Here is a 19,278-nt window from a genome sequence, read left to right as displayed (position 1 = left end):
CCCGTTGTGTTTGCATCAGCCTGCTATTCTAGCACCAACTACAAGGAGCGAGAAGAAAGTAAATGCTACTCTAAACAGTGAAGCACAGTTGTAAATCACGGTGCAGCAGAAATGAGATTAAGAGCAGTTTCTCATGGATTAACAATTCTAAATTCAGGTGGCAGAATAGAAATCACACCAGCAACCATCAATCGATTTCGCCCAAAAGAAATAAAACCACACCAGAAAAAATCAACTCATATATCCCATGGTCCAAAACAACTGTTTCAAAATACAAATAATTCCAAATATAAGTCCATAATTGGTATATGATAAACAAATACATTTAGTTTATGAGACAGGAAACTGTAAGGCATACATGTGCTACAAAAATATATTTGCTTACAATAATGTGAATGGCGAAGTGTTTGACGTTACATATTGCAATAAGTTCTTCATCCGCTTTATTCAAGCATCAGCGTCTTTGTAAGGAACAATAACTCCTGTAGATTCTTGATTAATTGCCGTTCGTGTTCATGAAGCATTTCCTCCAAGTAACAACGGAAATGACATACAACCTTTCATACAGCTGGTCGACTTTCCCGAAATAAGCATACCTCCACCTCTTCATGAAGAGAAGTCCACAAAACACCATCCATGTGCCCAATACAAAACCAACAATTGATCCTAGAAGGAAATCCATTTGAAACAAAACATCTTCAGACCATCTTGCTGAATCTTCACTAGTTGGAGGATCTCTAGGAGAACCAGCACATTGCCTTGGAACCGGATCTCCACAAAGACCAGGATTGCCAATGTACATAGAAGCTGGATCATCTGCCATCAGGATGTCTAGTTGACGTCCTGAGGGTATTCTTCCCGACAGATTGTTGTATGACAAGTTAAGATAGCTTAAGTATGTCAAATTTGTCAAGCTCTGAGGAATTCCACCACCAAGTGTGTTCTTTGAGAGGTCAAGAGACTCCAGTGATCGAAGGTTGCCAATCTTAGGTGGTATATTTCCACTCAACAAGTTTGATGATAAATTCAAATTTATGAGACCGGTAAGGGAGCTTATTTCATTTGGGATTTTTCCAGTTAAACTGTTGCAAGATAAATCAAGGGTCATCAAATATAGAGTTTCCCTGTACTCAAGGACTTGTCCCTTTATCACCTCCGAGAAGCTATCGCTATAAAATCCTATATGAGTAATTCCATCCCGATCAACGTATGCTTCTTCAAAAGGATTCTCATCACTATCTAAAGCATTGCCGGTCAAACCTTTCAAGTTTTTCAGATATTGTGGTATGGCCCCAGAAAATTTATTATTGGATAGATCTAGAATACGAACAACCTGAAGTGCCGTTAATTCAATTGGAATATGACCAGAAAAGTTGTTCGATCTTAACCGTAGCATGACCAAACTAGGCATGGCTTCGCTAATCCATCTAGGTAACTCCCCAGTGAATTTGTTTTGAGCCAGATCGAGGAACATAAGACTTCCACAATGACGTAGAAACAAAGGAAATCCACTTGAAAGACTGTTGTTGCTTAGAAGGAGTGTAGTGATTTTCAAACTGAAAGCAGTCGTGGAATTGACTCTTGGAGAGTTGTTGTTAGATGGAATCCATTGTTCTAGCTCTCTTCTACGACAATCAGGAAGTTCCTTTGAAAGCAGATTGTTTGAAATATCCAAAACCTGCAGTTTTTGCAATCGACAAATTGACATTGGAATAGTACCAGTAATAGAATTGGAAAACAAAACTGCAATCTTTAATTGTGGAGCTCGGAAATTTGGCACAAATCCATTTAAGGAATTTCTGGATATGTCCAATATCTCAACTGTTCTTGATAACTTGGGTATCAAACCACTCAATAGATTTGACTGCATTGAAAGCACATTCACTGACATGAACTCAAGACTGGGTGGTAACTCGCCGGTAAGTTGGTTCAAGGATACGTTCAGAAAAGAAGCCTTGGAAAAGGTTGTCCAAAACCAATTGGGGATCCTACCAACTAGGCTTGTGTCCGAAATATCAAGTATGTTAATTCCCTTCTGCCATCTAAGCCATTTGGGAAACTTGGGACCCAAATAACAAGATGAAAACAATGCCATTTCCAAGTTGAATGGAGGTACCCAATGGGAGTCAACAACGAATTCCAAATTATTAAGAGACAGGTCAATGTTTTTTAAATTCACCAAACCAGCAAAATGATCTTCTGATATTACACCACTCAAGTTGTTGATTGCAAGGTCTAAGTAAGTCAACTTTGTAAGCATGCCAATCTCCACAGGCAATGAACCACTCAAGTTGTTGCTTCCAAGGTATATGTAACTCAAATTTGTTAGCATACCAATCTCCATGGGCACTGAACCGCTCAACTGGTTGTTCCTAACATCAAGCATCCTTAAACTACTTAGATTTGACACAAACTGTAATGTCGTGCCGGAGATGTTGGCACCTGCTAGCTTCAGCTCTTGCAAATTCTTCCATGAGCAGCTAGGTATCCTGTCTATCACCTCTCGTATGTCCCCGCCGATGTTGTTGCCGCTGAGATCTAGAGAGGTTAGATTGCACATATTTTGCAGTGTTCCTGGGATCATCCCGTTGATATAGTTATCTGATATATCAAAGTTCTCTAACAAGGTCAAGTTTCCCAACTCGTCAGGAAACGTTCCTGATAATTCACATAACGCTAAGTTTAGACTCTTGAGGCTAATAACATCCCAGAACCAATTGGGTGCAGCCAGACTGTTGAAAGGGTTCTCAAATAGGTCAAGCTCCTCAAGAACTGTAAGGTTGTGGTGTAGAAGTGATGACGGTGCATTACTCATATTAAGGCCACAATAACTGAGAACCAGTACACCCAAATTGGGAAGGGCATTGACCGTATGGAACCAGTCATCGACTCTGCTGAGGTTGATACATGCCATATTAAGATGCTCAAGCGATCGGAGACGCGCTAACCAAGATATATCATTTGAGTAATGATAATTGTAGCTGTACTCATTTCCTATGTCAAGGTGTACTAGTTTGGATAGGTTGCCTAGCTGAGGAGGTATTATACCATTGAAATCCATGTTGGAGAGGTTGAGATACTTCAAACTCTTGAGAGAGCCCAGGAATCCCGGCATAGCCATTGTATCTCCGAGAAAAAAGTTCATGCTCAGATCTAGATACCTGAGACGTCTGAGAGCAAGCAACGACAGAGATACCTGTCCGCGCAGCGAGTGGCTCTTTGGGTGATTGGCAGCATACAATTCATAAAACGTTGGAGATTTGTTGCGGAGGTCGAGCTTGACGACGTGGCCTGTCCGGCTGCTGCAGGTGACGCCGCTCCACTGGCAGCAGTCGTGGTGTCCTTGCCGCCACGAGGCAAGGCGATTCGCCGGGTCGCCTGTGATGCCGGCCTTGAAGGAGAGCAGCGCGGCCTTCTCGGCCGGGAAGCAGCTCTCGTTGGATGCTTGGCTCGCGCAGTTTACTAAGGAGGCTGTAGCTAGGATGATTAGGAAGAGGAAACTAAGTGCAGCCATGGCGTTGTGTTGGGCTAGGCTTGTGCGCGCAGGCATGAAGGGGAACGAAAACATGATGGACCGTGAGTTTGCACCGAATGATGAACTGCCAAAAGGAGAAATATGGGTATTCTATCTTGTAGGGGCTACAACAAATTTGGATGGACACACACTAGTTAGGCCAATGTGACTATCGGCCTGTCACTCATGTTGACTGGAAGATATTTCCACAGTTGGAATACTCGACAAGATGTCGTGATCGATCCACTCCGGTCCGAGGGCTGACAAAACATGGAAATATGTGCAGATAAACTGCAACCTATTTCGATCACTACGTCAGCCTGTTAGGCTGCTCATAGTGGGGAGTAACTTAGACTAGTAACATATGACATGTTACTAGTCTAGGTTACTACCTTCATAGTGGGTAGTAACTTATATGTGGTGTCATGCATTGTGTCATTTATTATGTTGTAGACTCATTTTGCCTTGGGGTGTGTGATGTTATGGTAACATAGCTAGTTACCACCTCACTCTCTTTCTTCATTTATTCGCATGCCATGTCACCAAAATGCTTTGAGATGTGTGATGTTACTAGCTATGTTACTCCCACTATGAGCAGTCTTACCGCTCCGTAACTGAGCAGTTGAGCTTCTGGGCAATTGATTAATTGACCATACCTTCTGTGAGTTCCATTTTTCTGAAGAAAGCCAATGTTTTAGACTTTTAAAGCGTGATTTGTTGCCCACAAAGCCTTTTTTCGTATCCAGTGGGCCAAAAAAACGTCCGTTTGGAAGTCCAGCTTGCACAAAATCTTGCATGGCACGATGTTTAAAGCAGGTCAAAAGTTGGCCCGAGACGAACGACCGAATCGGCCATTTTTCCGGGGAGAGGCCCGGCCGAGCGCAACATCGCTACTGTTTCGCACGCGGTGGGACGCGCGGGAGACGAGGCGAAACCCATTACTCCCGAACCCCACTCCCCTCACCGCCTAACCGGCACGCTGACCTCCTCGGAAACTCCATAGCAGCCGCTCCTCCTCCTCCTCCCCCCTTCGTTGCCTCCCCTCAAAGCGCAAGATGTCAGCACAGGAGGTGTGGGCGGCGCATCAACTGGACCTGCTCGCAGTCGGCAGGGTCAGCAACCTCGCGGCCGCTCTAAAGCGGCCACCCCCACTCTGTTCAACGCCTCCCGCGATGAGGGAGACGACCATAGCGGACGCGTCGGAGATCACGGATCTGACCGGCGGATGATCATCGACGGCGACGCCCGCTCCGCAGAGCATTGCGGATGGCAAGGCTCCTGCCTACGCAGGGCCTAGCCTCGCCAAATTGGAAGGGATTTTCGACCCCTCCGGCGGCCGCCTCGACCAGGTCGTCCTCTTCTTCCCGGGCTCTGGCCCGTCTGTCCCGCTCTCGGAGCATTCCTCCGCATCCAAGTGGTTCCCGCATATTATTAATACTAGTATCATATCAATCCTATTAACCTCTCCTTCACGACGTCACATTTCTTTATTGTTTGAATTCAAAAAATTACTTTAATAAACAAAAGTAATGAAGTAATAATAATCTTGAGTAAATAATTTTTTTTTGCAAAACCTAAAACCTGAAAATTTTCATACTTCCCTTTAGCAGTTTGAGAATCTAAAAATTCAGATGTAACTTTTGAGACGATCATTTTGATAGGTTATACATTTTTTGCCGACTGTCGTATGCAAAAGATATTCCCATTTTACGGAGAAATAAACTTTTTTCGCAAAAAAAACTCAAAATTCAAATTCGTTAATTTCCGTAATAGTAGGTTGAATAACATACAGGAATCTCAAAACATTTTATTTTTTGAATTTTTATCGTTTTACAAAGATAAAAAAAGGCGATCCAGAGAGGTGGGGTGCGTGGGAAGCAAAAAAAAACCTATAAAACCGTCCCGGTTGGTGTTACAAACCGGGACTAAAGATCGGGACTAAAGGTTTTCGCAGCAGAGGCAGCATCCTGAAACCTTTTAGTCCCGGTTGGTGTCTCCAACCGGGACTAAAGGTCCCGTTACAAACCGGGACTAAAACTTTTGAGCGTCCTACCCGTTTGAACCTGGACTAATAACAAATTAGTCTGGGTTTCAAACACAGCCGGGACTGATGCTTCAACTCCGAACAAAAGAACTGTTTTCTATTAGTGTGGAATATTTGCCGTCTTGCAAATCAAGCTCCGACGCTTCCTCTTTCTGAATCATATATGTTCCTTGATGCTGATGTTGCACACCACGGTCAACGCCAGATATTTTTGATTCCTCAGATTTCAGACCATGAACAATATCTAAATCCTCTAAACTTTTGTACACGCTTCCGTTCAACACGGTTCACTGATACCCACACGTGTTTGTGGTCACCATTATAAGTCGTTCCATATGCACCGTGTATCGCTGATTAGCTCCGTCGAACAACAATTGTATCATTTGACCTAACTTCTTCACTACAGAGAGCCATTTTCTCATGCAACGGTTTTCTCCGATATGTTGGCTCCATCTTAAAACATACATGTTGATCATATGATTTTTCTCGCTAGCGCTTGCGATCTCTAGGTCTGAACGCGACCTATACTGCTTAGTATGTCCAAGCCGATCACACACATTATTGGCCTTGCCTGAAGTGTATTTGTCCAATAAATGCTTTACAATCGGCTTTGTTCTAGGAGCTGATTGTCCCTTCCTTTTGTTCTCTTTCCACACCCCTACTTCTGAACTTTTCTGTTCAATCATCCTTGGTGCAACATTATAATCAATGACAACATTTTTCCATTCCTTGGTGCAACATTATCATCAATGACAAAAAATTCCCTTTGGTAGATTCCGCCTGATCTGACTGAACTAGAATTTTCTGGTTCTCAAAGTCAATCACATTGATTAGAAAAGGATTAATATGGAGTTTCATCTTAGAGCATTCTGTAAATATCAATCGTCTGTCGTCAATGGATGATTGCACCTGTCGACGAAACACGTTACAATCATTAGTAGCATGTGAAAAAGAATTGTGCCACTTACAGTAAGCTCTTCCGGCCAGTTCTTCTGGAGGTGGAATTACATGACCATCTCCTACTATAATTATTTTTTCCTTGCAGCAATGTATCAAAAACTCGATCACACTTGCTAACATCAAAATTACACTTAATATCCTCTCTCTTAGTAGGTGTTGGATTCAAAGCAGAACATGCAAAAGGTTTTGACGTAGGTGCTTGAACCCATTCGGCTATACATATGTCAATATCATCACCACTAGCCCAATCAACATCATATTCTAAATCCTTAACCATGTGGTTTTCCTTCTCATTATTCATAATTTTTTTAACCGGCTATGTTGTTTAATTTCTTTAGCTCGGTTTTCATGTGCCAAAGTTGTATGTAACACTTGATTAACATCTAAGAATTCTCGCCCTTCTAATTTTTCCTTAATATGAGTGATACGTCTCCGACGTATCGATAATTTCTTATGTTCCATGCCACATTATTGATGTTATCTACATGTTTTATGCACACTTTATGTCATATTCGTGCATTTTCTGGAACTAACCTATTAACAAGATGCCGAAGTGCCAGTTCCTGTTTTCTGCTGTTTTTGGTTTCAGAAATCCTAGTAACGAAATATTCTCGGAATCGGACGAAATCAACGCCCAGGTTCCTATTTTACCCGGAAGCATCCAGAACACACGAGAACCGCCAGAGAAGGTTGGCAGGGCCACCACACCACACCCCGGCGCGGCCTAGGGGGGGGGCGCGCCCCCCTAGGGTGTGGACCCCCCTTCGACCTTCCTGCGCCGCCTCTTCGCCTATAAGAAGCCCCTGGATCAGAAAACCCTACACCGATTGACGAAACCCACAGAAACCTTCCAGAGCCGCCGCCATCGCGAAGCCAAGATCTGGGGGACAGGATCTCTGTTCCGGCACCCTGCCGGAGCGGGGAAGTGCCCCCGGAAGGCTTCTCCATCGACACCGCTGCCATCTCCACCGCCATCTTCATCACCGCTGCTGCTCCCATGAGGAGGGAGTAGTTCTCCATCGAGGCTCGGGGCTGTACCGGTAGCTATGTGGTTAATCTCTCTACTATGTACTTCAATACAATGATCTCATGAGCTGCTTTACATGATTGAGATTCATCTGAGTTTTGTATCACTACTATCTATGTGCTACTCTAGCGATGTGTTATTAAAGTAGTTCTATTCCTCCTGCACGTGTGTAATGGTGACAGTGTGTGCACCGTGTTAGTACTTGGTTTGTGCTATGATCATGATCTCTTGTAGATTATGGAGTTAACTATTGCTATGATATTATTGATGTGATCTATTCCTCCTACATATGCATGAAGGTGACAGTGTGCATGCTATGCTAGTACTCGGTTTAGTCTGTTGATCTATCTTACACTAAAGGTTACTTAAACATGAGCATTATTGTGGAGCTTGTTAACTCCGGCATTGAGGGTTCGTGTAATCCTACGCAATGTGTTCATCATCCAACAAAAGTGTAGAGTATGCATTTATCTATTCTGTTATGTGATCAATGTTGAGAGTGTCCACTAGTGAAAGTGTAATCCCTAGGCCTTGTTCCTAAATACCGCTGCGTTACTACCGCTTGTTTCGTTTTTCTTTGCGTTACTACTGCTGCAATACCACCACCATCAACTACACGCCAAGCACTTTTCTGGCACCGTTGCTACTGCTCATATATATTTATACCACCTGTATTTCACTATCTCTTCGCCGAACTAGTGCACCTATTTGGTGTGTTGGGGACACAAGAGACTTCTTGCTTTGTGGTTGCAGGGTTGCATGAGAGGGATATCTTTGACCTCTTCCTCCCTGAGTTCGATAAACCTTGGGTATCCACTTAAGGGAAACTTGCTGCTGTTCTACAAACCTCTGCTCTTGGAGGCCCAACACCGTCTACAGAAAGGAGGGGGAACGTAGACATCAAGCACTTTTCTGGCGCCGTTGCCGGGGAGGAAAGGTAAAAGGCTCTCATACTACGGTCCCAGGTAAAGTATTTTTCTGTTGCCGTCGTGTGTGTGCTCGAAGCTATTTCCTTTAGATCCTGCAATTGCATCTTTTTGTTTCTTGTTTACACTAGTTTGGCATAATGGACAACAATGAGCTTCTTGTTCTATTTCCTGATTTAAAACATGGATTGTTTGATGCGAAAATTAAAAAACCTATGAAATCTTATTTGCATGCTGGTAGTAATATTAGTATGAACGCTTTAAACACCATTGTTGATAATGATATAGAAAGTTCTAAGCTTGGGGAAGTTGGTTTTCATGATATTTTTAGTCCCCCAAGCATTGAGGAGAAAATTTTCTTTGATGATACTTTGCCTCCTATTTATGATGATAATGATAGTGGTCTTTTGGTGCCACCTACTATGGAGAGTAAATTTTGTTATGATTACAATATGCCTCCTATATTTGATGATGAGAATAATAATGATAGCTACTTTGTTGAATTTGCTCCCACTACAACTAATAAAATTGATTATGCCTATGTGGAGAGTAATTATTTTATGCATGAGACTCATGATAAGAATGCTTTATGTGATAGTTATATTGTTGAGTTTGCTCATGTTGCTACTGAAAGTTATTATGAGAGAGGAAAATATGGTTGTAGAAATTTTCATGTTACTAAAATACCTCTCTATGTGCTGAAATTTTTGAAGCTATACTTGTTTTATCTTCCTATGCTTGTTACTTTGCTCTTCATGAACTTGTTTATTTACAAGATTCCTATGCATAGGAAGCATGTTAGACTTAAATATGTTTTGGATTTGCCTCTTGATGCTCTCTTTTGCTTCAAATACTATTTCTTACGAGTGCATCATTAAAACTGCTGAGCCCATCTTAATGGCTATAATGAAAAGAACTTCTTGGGAGATAACCCATGTGTTATTTTGCTACAGTACTTTGTTTTATATTTGTGTCTTAGAAGTTGTTTACTACTGTAGCAACCTCTCCTTATCTTAGTTTTGTGTTTTGTTGTGCCAAGTTAAGCCGTTGATAGAAAAGTAAGTACTAGATTTGGATTACTGCACAGTTCCAGATTTCTTTGCTGTCACGAATCTGGGTCCACCTCCCTGTAGGTAACTCAGAAAATTAAGCCAATTTACGTGCATGATCCTCAGATATGTACGCAACTTTCATTCAATTTGAGCATTTTCATTTGAGCAAGTCTGGTGCCATTTTAAAATTCGTCAATACGAACTGTTTTGTTTTGACAGATTCTGCCTTTTATTTCACATTGCCTCTTTTGCTATGTTGGATGAATTTCTTTGATCCACTAATGTCCAGTAGCATTATGCAATGTCCAGAAGTGTTAAGGATGATTGTGTCACCTCTGAATATGTCAATTTATATTGTGCACTAACCCTCTAATGAGTTGTTTCGAGTTTGGTGTGGAGGAAGTTTTCAAGGGTCAAGAGAGGAGGATGATATACTATGATCAAGAAGAGTGAAAGCTCTAAGCTTGGGGATGCACCCGGTGGTTCACCCCTGCATATATCAAGAAGACTCAAGCGTCTAAGCTTGGGGATGCCCAAGGCATCCCCTTCTTCATCGACAACATTATCAGGTTCCTCCCCGAAACTATATTTTTATTCCATCACATCTTATGTGCTTTTTCTTGGAGCGTCGGTTTGTTTTTGTTTTTTGTTTTGTTTGAATAAAATGGATCCTAGCATTCACTTTATGGGAGAGAGACACGCTCCGCTGTAGCATATGGACAAGTATGTCCTTGGTTTCTACTCATAGTATTCATGGCGAAGTTTCTCCTTCGTTAAATTGTTATATGGTTGGAATTGGAAAATGATACATGTAGTAATTGCTATAAATATCTTGGGTAATGTGATACTTGGCAATTGTTGTGCTCATGATTAAGCTCTTGCATCATATGCTTTACACCCATTAATGAAGAAATACATAGAGCATGCTAAAATTTGGTTTGCATATTTGGTTTCTCTAAGGTCTAGATAATTTCTAGTATTGAGTTTGAACAACAAGGAAGACGGTGTAGAGTCTTATAATGTTTTCAATATGTCTTTTATGTGAGTTTTGCTGCACCGGTTCATCCTTGTGTTTGTTTCAAATAAGCCTTGCTAGCCTAAACCATTGTATCGAGAGGGAATACTTCTCATGCATCCAAAATACTTGAGCCAACCACTATGCCATTTGTGTCCACCATACCTACCTATGCTACATGGTATTTTCCAGCCATTCCAAAGTAAATTGCTTGAGTGCTACCTTTAAAATTCCATCATTCACCTTTGCAATATATAGCTCATGGGACAAATAGCTTAAAAACTATTGTGGTATTGAATATGTAATTATGCACTTTATCTCTTATTAAGTTGCTTGTTGTGCGATAACCATGTTTACTGGGGAACGCCATCAACTCATTGTTGAATTTCATGTGAGTTGCTATGCATGTTCGTCTTGTCTGAAGTAAGGGCGATCTACACTGAGTTGAATGGTTTGAGCATGCATATTGTGATAGAAGAACATTGGGCCGCTAACTAAAGCCATGCTCCATGGTGGAAGTTTCAGTTTTGGACAAATATCCTCAAATCTCTAATGAGAAAAGAATTAATTGTTGTTGAATGCTTAAAGCATTAAAAGAGGAGTCCATTATCTGTTGTCTATGTTGTCCCGGTATGGATGTCTAAGTTGAGAATAATCAAAAGCGAGAAATCCAAATGCGAGCTTTCTCCTTAGACCTTTGTACAGGCGGCATAGAGGTACCCCTTTGTGATACTTGGTTAAAGCATATGTATTGCGGTGATAATCCAGGTAGTCCAAGCTAATTAGGACAAGGTGCGGGCACTATTGGTACACTATGCATGAGGCTTGCAACTTATAAGATATAATTTACATGATGCATATGCTTTATTACTACCGTTGACAAAATTGTTTCATGTTTTCAAAATCAAAGCTCTAGCACAAATATAGCAATCGATGCTTTTCCTCTTTGAAGGACCATTCTTTTACTTTTATTGTTGAGTCAGTTCACCTATTTCTCTCCACCTCAAGAAGCAAACATTTGTGTGAACTGTGCATTGATTCTTACATACTTGCTTATTGCACTTATTATATTACTCTATGTTGACAATATCCATGAGATATACATGTTACAAGTTGAAAGCAACCGCTGAAACTTAATCTTCTTTTGTGTTGCTTCAATGCCTTTACTTTGAATTATTGCTTTATGAGTTAACTCTTATGCAAGACTTATTGATGCTTGTCTTGAAGTGCTATTCATGAAAAGTCTTTGCTATATGATTCACTTGTTTACTCATGTCATATACATTGTTTTGATCGCTGCATTCACTACATATGCTTTACAAATAGTATGATCAAGGTTATGATGGCATGTCACTCCAGAAATTATCTGTGTTATCGTTTTACCTGCTCGGGACGAGCAGAACTAAGCTTGGGGATGCTGATACGTCTCCGACGTATCGATAATTTCTTATGTTCCATGCCACATTATTGATGTTATCTACATGTTTTATGCACACTTTATGTCATATTCGTGCATTTTCTGGAACTAACCTATTAACAAGATGCCGAAGTGCCGGTTCTGTTTTACGCTGTTTTTGGTTTCAGAAATCCTAGTAACGAAATATTCTCGGAATCGGACGAAATCAACGCCCAGGTTCCTATTTTACCCGGAAGCATCCAGAACACACGAGAACCGCCAGAGAAGGTTGGCAGGGCCACCACACCACACCCCGGCGCGGCCTAGGGGGGGGGCGCGCCCCCCTAGGGTGTGGACCCCCCTTCGACCTTCCTGCGCCGCCTCTTCGCCTATAAGAAGCCCCTGGATCAGAAAACCCTACACCGATTGACGAAACCCACAGAAACCTTCCAGAGCCGCCGCCATCGCGAAGCCAAGATCTGGGGGACAGGATCTCTGTTCCGGCACCCTGCCGGAGCGGGGAAGTGCCCCCGGAAGGCTTCTCCATCGACACCGCTGCCATCTCCACCGCCATCTTCATCACCGCTGCTGCTCCCATGAGGAGGGAGTAGTTCTCCATTGAGGCTCGGGGCTGTACCGGTAGCTATGTGGTTAATCTCTCTACTATGTACTTCAATACAATGATCTCATGAGCTGCTTTACATGATTGAGATTCATCTGAGTTTTGTATCACTACTATCTATGTGCTACTCTAGCGATGTGTTATTAAAGTAGTTCTATTCCTCCTGCACGTGTGTAATGGTGACAGTGTGTGCACCGTGTTAGTACTTGGTTTGTGCTATGATCATGATCTCTTGTAGATTATGGAGTTAACTATTGCTATGATATTATTGATGTGATCTATTCCTCCTACATATGCATGAAGGTGACAGTGTGCATGCTATGCTAGTACTCGGTTTAGTCTGTTGATCTATCTTACACTAAAGGTTACTTAAACATGAGCATTATTGTGGAGCTTGTTAACTCCGGCATTGAGGGTTCGTGTAATCCTACGCAATGTGTTCATCATCCAACAAAAGTGTAGAGTATGCATTTATCTATTCTGTTATGTGATCAATGTTGAGAGTGTCCACTAGTGAAAGTGTAATCCCTAGGCCTTGTTCCTAAATACTGCTGCGTTACTACTGCTTGTTTACTGTTTTACTGCGTTACTACTGCTGCAATACCACCACCATCAACTACACGCCAAGCACTTTTCTGGCACCGTTACTCTTTGCTCATATATATTTATACCACCTGTATTTCACTATCTCTTCGCCGAACTAGTGCACCTATTTGGTGTGTTGGGGACACAAGAGACTTCTTGCTTTGTGGTTGCAGGGTTGCATGAGAGGGATATCTTTGACCTCTTCCTCCCTGAGTTCGATAAACCTTGGGTATCCACTTAAGGGAAACTTGCTGCTGTTCTACAAACCTCTGCTCTTGGAGGCCCAACACTGTCTACAGGAAAGGAGGGGGAACGTAGACATCAATGAGCAAGCAAACCCGAAAAGGCAAGATCAGCTAAATCCTTTTCGGCTATGTTTAAACTAAAATAACGGTTTTTGACATCTCTAAACCTTCTTATATAATCATGAACATGATCATTGCATTTTTGTCTAACCATTGTTAAATCTGAAAGTCTAAGTTCAGTTTCACCACTATAAAAATACTCATGAAACTTTTGCTCCAATTGTGACCATGTTGAAATTGGAGAAAGCAATGTAAACCAAGTAAATGCAACACCAGACAAAGACAAAGAGAATAATTTTACTCTATGAACATCAGATGTACATACCTCACCACATTTTGCTAGAAAACTTCCTCCATGCTTAAAAGTGTATCTACCATTTTCCCCGTAAACTTAACAAAATCTGGAATTCTAAAACCACGTAGATATGGCATCAAGTCAAAATATTCAGGGTATGGTTTTTGGTATGCATGTGCTCTACCCTTAGGTTCCAAACCAAATTCTCTAAGTATACTAGCAATTCGATCCTTAAAATTATTAGTGGGTCATGGAGAACTAATTTATCTAGCGGGTGGAACACAAGTGCGATGTGGCATCTCCGGTAAAGTAATTTGAGCATGTGTGGTTTGCTGCGGAGAACCATTAAAATAAGCATCTGGTATCGGCCCGTAAGGAATCTCGGTACCAATCGGTGGCACGATGATGTATTATATGCCACCATTTGATAACTAGGTTGCTACAAACTAAAATTAAAGCCCACACTTCGGTCATGGCTACTTAATTTTTTTGAAACTGAAGTTAAGTACCATGAGTTGAAACACTAGATACAAAATTATTGGCCGAACTACTGACATAACTTTGGCCACCTTGATTGCTATTTGAATTGATACGAGGATGTAAAATATTTTCACGTTTCCTATTAAGCTATTAAGCTGCACTACTGCTCCGGTCATTATGTGTGCCGTATTTGTTGTATTAGAACCATACTTAGTATCTACAACCACATCAATTAATTGAGAAATTTCTTCGGTTGACTTAGTTACCTGAGTGCGGAACGCAGGAGAAGAGATTGATGTCGTTACCTTCATGACGACGCCATCTCTTGTCTTGAAGTATCGCTTCAATTTCTTAGCCTTCACTTGTTCAAGCTCCCGCTCAAGCTCTAGACGGTCATTTTCACACAGATCGTTGAGCCCAAAGTCAATCATGTTGTCTAGGTCGATGCAGCTTGTGTCCATGGGATCGGAGTTCATCGTGTGTTTCTTCTTCCCCAGCAGAGTCGCTAATTGTGTTGCCATGTGTAAGGGTACATTGCCCCTATGTGTGGTTTTGGTAATTAATGACAACCCCTATGGACTAATGTTTTCATTGAGTTTATATGAAGGAATATTCCATAGGTACTACTTGTAGTCCATGTGTTGGATTCAAGTATGGATGCCATAATGATAAAAGATATACCTTGAGTATTGGCATCAAGATCATCGATTTGAAGATATATATGTGATATGATCAAGAAGAATAAATGAAGATGGAGTTCTTATGTGGAACTCAATATTAGCCATGCTCTAGCTTATGTGATAAGCAATGAATGATCAAGATCTTGAGTGCTTGATTCCAAGTGAAGAATTCAAGTTATGGCTCTAAGCCGGTGTCATGATAGTCTCATAAGTTGAGCTATGGTTGACTATGATTTAGAGCATGCAAACAAATGAAGAATTCTATATACACCCCAAGATAGTATGGTAGAGCATGAGAAGATACAAGGTTGACCAATACAAAGAGTGAAGAATAGATTCAAGTTTGGTCAACACATGAAGCATGAAGAATATGCCACGAGAAGTCATGTTGTATGGTAAGCCGTGTCAATTATTGGACTCAAGTTGTTCTTGATAAGCATATTCTCTTTATCTTGGTTGTGTTCTAAATGATATAGAGGGAGTGAGGATTCCATGTTTGTGCATATTGTATTCAAATTCAAACATTATAAATTATGCACGAACCTTGGGGAGCTTCCTTATTTTATTTAGAGCACTATATCTCTCTTATCATGATATCTTTGTTTGTCCAATTGGATCTTTGATTGCTTGCTTTATTTGTTAAAGCTTTCTTCACCATGTTATCTTTGTGCAATCTTTGATCCTCAATATAGTTTGACTTCCTTCAAGTATTCGTCATTGGATATGTGCATTTGATTCCACTCAAATTATGAGAAATGCACACCTTGGGGAGGAACTCATATTATATTGGCCTTCTAATTTTTTCACCCATTTTGGCACTTGTTGCCAATGGGAGAGAAGTTTAGAGGGTTTAAGGGAATGGTTTTATACTTAAGTTTGGTTTGTGCTTAAGTGTTTTGCCTCTCATGCATTCCATATTTATTATGTCTTGCATGGTTGTTTGTATATAGTGGAAACTGTCCCGAAGGTTAATCTTGACAATGTATGCAATGAATTCATGTTCATCACACGTGCATACATTGTGGGGGAGTTTGCTCTATATATGTTGGTTCTACTCACATCCCTTGCATTAGTTGTAGTTGTGTGAGTAGAACTGGTTTTGATATGGGCTAGTAGCTTCGTGTTACTTGACCATATCAAATACAACCTCTTGTATACAACTTATTCTCGGATAAGCTGCGTACTTATTTCTAATATTCATTATATAAACCCTCTTATTGTGGTTGTCATCAATTACCAAAATGGGGGAGATTGTAAGGGTACATTGCCCCTATGTGTGGTTTTGGTAATTAATGAAAACCCCTATGGACTAATGTTTTCATTGAGTTTATATGAAGGAATGTTCCATAGGTACTACTTGTAGTCCATGTGTTGGATTCAAGTATGGATGCCATAATGATAAAAGATATACCTTGAGTATTGGCATCAAGATCATCGATTTGAAGATATATATGTGATATGATCAAGAAGAATAAATGAAGATGGAGTTCTTATGTGGAACTCAATATTAGCCATGCTCTAGCTTATGTGATAAGCAATGAATGATCAAGATCTTGAGTGCTTGATTCCAAGTGAAGAATTCAAGTTATGGCTCTAAGCCGGTGTCATGATAGTCTCATAAGTTGAGCTATGGTTGACTAAGATTTAGAGCATGCAAACAAATGAAGAATTCTATATACACCCCAAGATAGTATGATAGAGCATGAGAAGATACAAGGTTGACCAATACAAAGAGTGAAGAATAGATTCAAGTTTGGTCAACACATGAAGCATGAAGAATGTGCCACGAGAAGTCATGTGGTATGGTAAGCCGTGTCAATTATGCTTTATGAACTAACCCATCATATATGTTCCCTTGTGTTGTCTATGTGGGTTAGGTATCTTTCCATGGGCATGCATCAAAAGTGAGATCTCATATAGACCATGAGAGGATGACGTCAAGTGGTGATCGTCATCAAGGTTGAGTTGCGCAAGTTCAAGTTGAGCATCTCAAGAGGATCATATGCTTGAAGCTTACCGTCCATTTGGTGATAATGGATATGTGAAGATGTGCATCAATGGAGCTTTCCCATCATGGTGTATGGGGGAGCATTTGTGAGTCTTCACAAAGCAACAATGATCAAGTGAGGCATTCCGGCTTGAGTGGAGCTTGAAGATTTATCATCAAGATCAAGCGGGATGCGCAAGGCAAAGGTATGGCCTTGCTAGGTTTTCCTTTTACTGGTCTCAAGGTGGTTGTTGAGAGACCGGGTTATAGGATAGATAGCCGCACTATCAAGAGGGGCTTTCGGTTGGGTAACTTGATCACATCGTCTTAGGGAGCTCAACCCTTTGCATGCTTTGCATTCCATAAATCTTGTTGCTTCTTGGTGTTTCTCTGTGTGAGGTTCTTGATCTTGTTGCTAGCTTTACAACAAGCCCAAGTTCATCGAAAACGGAATTCGTATGCATCTTCTATTGCGTTTTCATGGTTGGAGGTTTTACCGGTTTGATGTTTTTATAGATAGGCAAAACCTTTTATATTATGTTTCTTACTCAATGGTTGGACTATGATGTTTCTATGCATAATGTTGTAGGGCTCATTGTCGTGATTCCAACGAGCCCAAGATCATCGAAATCGGAGTCCGGATGCAAAAGTTATCGCAGTTTCGGTACACAGCCCGGTCCACCGAGTGCTGTTACCGGGTAGGTCGGTAGCCAGCTTGGTGGGACCGGGTCCAGTACCGGGTGTCTCGATTCTGCCCCCAAACGGTCATATTTTGATGGGCTATAAAAGGGCCTTCTTCCCCATTGTTCTTAGGGTTCTTAGTCACGTTTTTTACCACCATTGTTGACCTTCTTGAGCTTGCTTCCTTTCCATTCCCTCCTATGATTCTTGCATATTCTTGGGGGATTTGAAAGAGGAGATCTAGATCTACAACCTCATCCAATCCATTTCTCCTCTAAGTGAGGGGAACTCTTGGGATCTAGATCTTGGAGTCATTTGTTGATTTCCTCCATTGTTCCTCCTCTCTAATTCCATCTTAGCATTTGTTGCTTTGGTGGGATTTGAGTGTGAGGGATTTGAACACTTTTAGTGTTCTTGCTTTGCATCATTGCATAGTGTTGAGCTCTCCACCACGATTCGTTCGAGTGAGAGACCGTGAGCTTGTTACTCTTGGAGGGAGACCTCCTAGTTGTCTTGGCGATTGGTGCTCCGATGATCTCTTCAAAGAAGATTGTGAAGAGGCCCGGGCTTCTCCTTCGTGGAGCTTGTGAAGTAGTTTTGGAGCTTGCCATCTCCGGAGTGGAGGAAAAGCTAACCATAAGGAAAGGCCATTATCCTTCGTGGGTTTGGCTCGGAGAAGAAGGTGAGCCTTCATGGCGTTGGGGAATCCTTCGTGGGACCTCCACCTCTCCAAACGTGACATACCTTCTTGCAAAGGAAGGGAACACGGGAATACATCTTCGTCTCCGCGTGCCTCAGTTATTTCTATACCTGAGCTTACTTTCCTTGTGATAGCCATCGTGCTTGAAGTACATATATCTTGCTATCACTTGTGCTACATATATCTTGTGCCTATCTTGCTTAGCTCTAGTTGTTGTTGTTGCACTTAGTCAAGCCTAGCATATTTAGTATTTGTGCTTGTAAAATAAACGTTAGTTTAATTCCGCATTCTTACAAGCCAAATCCGTAAGAGTTTTTAAAACGCCTATTCACCCCCCCTCTAGGCGACATCTTGTCCTTTCAATTGGTATCAGAGCAAGGTTTCTCCTTGTTTAAGGCTTCACCGCCTTGAGAGTAAAGATGTCGGCTAGTAATATAGTGCACAATGACACAATTATCCTTGATGGCACAAATTATCTTTTGTGGAGAAATCGCTTGCTTTGTAATCTTCGGACCTTGTGTCCAAATATAGAGCGATTTCTAGATGTAGGTTTTTCTCCTCCGATGGATCCTCAAAATCTATCTTTAGAGGATGAGAAAAACTTACATCTTGAAGCTCAAGTATCTAATGAGCTTTTATTCTCCTTGAGACCAGATTTTCGTAGGTTCTTGATATATATAAAGCGAAAGTCATCTCATGAGATGTGGATCAAACTTAAAGAAATGTTTGGTGGATCCATTTCTCATTTGGTCGGTGGTGTCTCCGAGGAGCTCTCTTCCCCTTCACATCATGAAGAGCTCCAAGTTGCTTCCACCTCCGGCCGTGATGATTTATCATCTTCTTCCACCTCACCAACGTGTTGCAGGACACAAGGTAATGACATGGTGAGTGGTGATGGAAATTGTAATGTTGATATTGTGCTCACTATTTGTGATCCTTCATCTCTATCCCATTGCAATGTTTCATCTTTGGACCTAGACACATCTAGCACCAAAAATGTCTCACATGC

At 41.4% G+C, this 19,278-nt stretch overlaps 1 protein-coding gene across 1 annotated transcript; it reads right to left on the bottom strand.

The window, feature by feature from the left end:
• Positions 1 to 473: 473 nt before the first annotated feature.
• On the bottom strand, positions 474 to 3,596 carry LOC139835061 (receptor-like protein EIX2). The gene has a single exon (XM_071825042.1). It carries the CDS (start codon positions 3,566 to 3,568, stop codon positions 497 to 499), a length of 3,072 nt encoding a protein of 1,023 aa, XP_071681143.1. The 5' UTR covers positions 3,569 to 3,596; the 3' UTR covers positions 474 to 496.
• Positions 3,597 to 19,278: the final 15,682 nt, after the last annotated feature.

Source organism: Lolium perenne, chromosome 1 (assembly GCF_019359855.2).
Source record: "Lolium perenne isolate Kyuss_39 chromosome 1, Kyuss_2.0, whole genome shotgun sequence".
NCBI classification, from domain to species: Eukaryota; Viridiplantae; Streptophyta; class Magnoliopsida; order Poales; family Poaceae; genus Lolium; species Lolium perenne.
Note: the sequence above shows the minus strand (reverse complement) of the source record. Positions and strands in the feature narration are given on the sequence as shown.

What these genes read in the sequence shown, in the direction of transcription:
- LOC139835061 (XM_071825042.1), bottom strand. Translation starts at nt 3,568, where the DNA reads ATGTTTTCGTTCCCCTTCATGCCTGCGCGCACAAGCCTAGCCCAACAC.